Source organism: Durio zibethinus, chromosome 14 (assembly GCF_047325235.1).
Source record: "Durio zibethinus cultivar Kanyao isolate XHJ-2024 chromosome 14, ASM4732523v1, whole genome shotgun sequence".
NCBI lineage: Eukaryota > Viridiplantae > Streptophyta > Magnoliopsida > Malvales > Malvaceae > Durio > Durio zibethinus.
In genome coordinates, this window is record NC_143175.1 from 8721120 (window position 1) to 8725420 (window position 4301).

The following is a 4301-nucleotide window of genomic DNA, read 5'->3' on the forward strand; positions in this document are numbered from 1 at the left end:
TTAAAAATTCGACCCTAAATATTCGGGTCGAAATCGACGGTTTCGGATTGATTTGCCTACCCTACCCATGATAGGATTTTATTCCACCCGGATTTGAAGGGGTGAAGTCACATGTGGAGTCACGTGAGCTGGTTTGTTGCGATATCATGGTCTGCCGACAGCCCAGTCCATTATATCACACCTAACCAGCTCACATTTCCTCACTGGGCCTGTAACATTAGGGCTTGATCTTGAGGCAGGCGCGTGAAGCGAAGCACATCTCAGCTTGAGGTCTATAGATCCTCATCTTCTTGCTTCTGTATCTCATTTCGAATTAAGATTTTGTTGCCAAAGTAATAAAAAGAGGTTCTGTATCATTTTGAATAAATAAAAATAAAAGCTCTCCTCAAAGTCAACCAAATCAATCATTCCTTGGAGAGAGAGAGAGGTGTGCAACATCGAACGAAATGCCTAAGGTAATTTGGTTCCCATCTCATTATCTGGGTTCTTTGTTTCATGCCTTCAGAAAAATATTATGAGATCGGAGATGCTTTTACCTCTTCTTTTCTTGGTTTGATGCAACATTCCTTTGTGCATCAAAGATTATGCTTTCTTGGTGAAATGTGAATGTGGGATGCTTTTCTTGGTTGATTTCTTTTGTGAATTTCGTTTGCCTGGTTTAATACATTTACTTTCAATTTGGCCACTAGGATTGTAAGGGGTGGAATGCAGTAGTTTGATTGTTGACTTTTTTATGGTCATACTAGATTAGGTTTGTTCTGCAAATGCGTTGCTTCGATTGAAAAATTTTCTCTTTCGGCTGTTGTTCCTTTTGATTTTATGGATGAACTTTTTTTTGTACATAATTTTGAGTCATTAATCTGCACTGCTTATGAGATTAATATGTGACCTTATAGTCTTCACTGCTTGTTATGTGTTCCATGAGTCATTAGTCTCTTATGAATCTTTGGGTCAACCATCGGCATCTTATTTATCTGCATATATAGGGTTTATGTCATGAATGGTCCCTAAACTATACTGAAATGTTCCATGCGGTATTTGAACTTTAAAAATCTCTAATGTGGGATATTAACTATGAATCTATTAAATAATATGGTACCTGAAGGGTTGTTTGTTTGTCACAAGTCATCATTTGAAGCTAGCTACATTAAGGGTGAGTACCATATTAGTTAACTGATTTGTAGTTCTGGTATCACATTAGAAAATTTTAAAGTTCAAGTACCGGATTGAACATTTAACTATAGTTTAAGGCCTATTCATGACATTAACCCCCATATATATATATATATATATCTGAATGCATGCTTGAGATTCATACTTTCAATTATCAAGTGAAAAGTCATAGGGTCGACTGTTTATCCTATCTGCTAGTAGTGCCTGTTTGTCTGCAAAGAAAAATGGCTGTCAATTTAATTTTGTTTCATTTTGAATATAAAATATTAATGCTGTTCTTTTTCTGGTTTTTATGTCTTTTTTTTATAGTGCTGAATTCTCACTTTTCTCACCGTAAATAAGTGCAAAAGTTGGTGAGCTTTTGGGACATGTCTTGCTGAGGTTCTGAGTCTTTTCTGAAGGATTCTTTTTCTTCCCTTATCATGGTAATTTTCGGTGGTTTACACAACACCATCTTTATCTTTTGACTGTTTTTGAAATTAACAAATTTCTTGTTCAATTGTTAGTCATTTGTCCTAATTTATCCTAATTTGCGAAGAAAGTTTACGGTTTATAGTTTCAGAATTATAGTGCTATAAGCTGTTTTTGCTATTAAAGAAAAGGAAAAAAGGTTCTTTATATTATTATATATGTGGTATGTCATTTCCATTAACTTCTCACATCAGATCTTTATTTGACCATTTATTAATCACATTTCTTATATTGTTCTATTTTGTTGTGGTAGGCAACTAATGAAAATCTTCCACCAAATGTAATAAAGCAACTGGCAAAGGAATTGAAGAGTCTTGATGAATCCCCACCAGAAGGCATTAAAGTTGGAGTAAATGATGATGATTTTTCAATCATTTATGCAGACATTGAAGGGCCAGGCACGTAATTCTGCCAAACAAATTTACTTCATTTGTGGCATACTGTTACTTTTCCATTATGAGGATTGTTTGACTTTGCAGCTGGGACTCCATATGAAAATGGTGTTTTCCGTATGAAGTTGTTACTGTCTCATGATTTTCCTCAATCTCCTCCAAAAGGTATGTTTAATAGGTTATACTAATCCTGACATAACTAGATTTAAACACTGCTATGATCTACAAAAACTGAAAACCTGGGTCATGTCAAGCTTCTGAAGTATAAATTCTGCAACTTCATGGTTTGCAATTCCATTATATTTTGTATTTTAAGTCACACATCCTGTATTTGAATCTCCCAACTTTATTCTGATACTATATGTGGAAAAAATATTTCATTTTGTGCATTAGTGAATATTATGAAGTCTGAACATTTATGCTGCAGGCTACTTTCTGACAAAGATTTTTCATCCAAATATTGCAACCAATGGTGAAATTTGTGTGAACACATTGAAAAAGGATTGGAATCCGAGTCTTGGATTACGACATGTACTCATTGTAAGCTCCATTGGGCCAGGACTTCTTTCTGTATCCAATTCTTATCATTTTGTTTGACAAAAACTGCCTCAGGACTGCCTATCTCTTTTTAGTAATTCAGCTTTAGATCTTTGGTTTCGTGTTTTTTTATCTTCCTTAACACTTGACTTTGTGACTGCAGGTAGTTCGGTGTTTATTGATTGAGCCATTTCCAGAATCAGCTCTAAATGAACAGGCTGGCAAGATGCTGCTTGAAAATTATGACGAGTATGCCAGGCATGCTAGGTGAGGCTTTTCTAACACATTATTTATTTAATATGTGGAAACCTAGAACCTTACATGTGGGAGAGTCTGTAACAGGACAATCACTGTTCTTTGTTTTTGGTTGGGAATTATGCACATTTTCACTGTCATATGGTTTGTCAAGTTCCTTCAGCTGGAAGGGGATAAACTCGTCAATTCTTGGCAAAATCCAAGCTCCTATTACTGTCTTAATTTCTTATAAATTCATTATGGTTTTGCTTTCAGTAATATCATTTTGGTCATTTGACTTTTCTATGAAGAACAGTCAAGATTTCAAATGTTGTAGTCTATTATGCCTTGCAGATTTGATACTATATGGAGAAATTATTGTTTTGTAAACTGATCTGTTGAGATTGAAATAGCAAGGTCCAAATATAGTATGACTGCTAAAATGAAATGAAATTGGAATTGCGCACAACCATGCAGGCCTTACAAGTGTGTTTTCTGTTCATAACACAGGCTTTATACTGGAATTCATGCGAAGCCAAAACCGAAGTTCAAGTCAGGAGCTATTTGTGAGTCAACTACGGCATTGAATGTCGACCAGTCTAACACCTCAGTTCTAAATGTTGACAAGAAAGCTACAGTAAATGGTGCTGCATTACCATTGCCATCCCCACTGGCCATCCCCACCACAGCGACAAAAGGAGGCAACAACCAGGAGCAGCAGTCTATAGTTCCAATAATTGAAACAGGAGTGAGTGGAACTGCCCTTGTAGGAATACCAGGCACTGGACTTAAGAAGGAAGGATCGACAAAAATTCTAGCAGACAAGAAGAAAATGGATCCTAGAAAGAAAAGTCTGAAGAGATTATAAAATCACAGGATAAAATAATTAAATGTGGTTTTGGAGTATGTAACTGACTTTGTAGTTCCGGTTGGGAAATCGGTTGCTTTTTGGTGTAATGGATGCTTCAATTTGGGAAGGTGATGGATCAAATTTGCATGTTCACGTTGTTTTCCATCTCATATGATCATATTGTGGGGGTTTGGATGGGGAGTTGGGGCCGGGGGGAGGGTGGCTGATACAAATTTCAGGAATTGCCTCCTGCCAAGTTGCATCATTGCTCTCTAAACTGTTGTTTTTCTGGCTGGACGAAACGAACGGAGCCGAAATCGCGGAATGGGCACCACTCTGTGGAGATGGTAATTTCTGCATCATTGAGAATGAAGTTCCATAATACTGACAGTTATTTGCCTTTTTTCTTTTAAGGAGCCAAATTGATCCTCAAACCGGATATTCATTCTATCCAACATTCATTTTCTGTTATTGGTGCAGGTTCTAGCAAAAAGTTCTGTCTTATAGGTTGACTCGTTTTTTGTTGAGAATTTGGTCCAAAAACTATTTTAGGAGCTAATATTCAGCTATCTAATATGCAAAATTAACTCTTGACCAACTCATAATTTATCTGCCCGTACCCAACAACATCAGCCTCCCATGTC

General features: G+C 36.4%; 1 protein-coding gene across 1 annotated transcript; it reads left to right on the plus strand.

The window, feature by feature from the left end:
* The first annotated feature begins 202 nt into the window (after window positions 1-202).
* Window positions 203-3810, plus strand: LOC111295413 (ubiquitin-conjugating enzyme E2 22-like). The gene is made up of 7 exons (XM_022888887.2): window positions 203-455; window positions 1483-1598; window positions 1898-2042; window positions 2124-2201; window positions 2464-2576; window positions 2737-2840; window positions 3318-3810. Exons 2-7 carry the CDS (start codon window positions 1596-1598, stop codon window positions 3673-3675), a joined length of 801 nt encoding a protein of 266 aa, XP_022744622.2. The 5' UTR covers window positions 203-455; window positions 1483-1595; the 3' UTR covers window positions 3676-3810.
* Window positions 3811-4301: the final 491 nt, after the last annotated feature.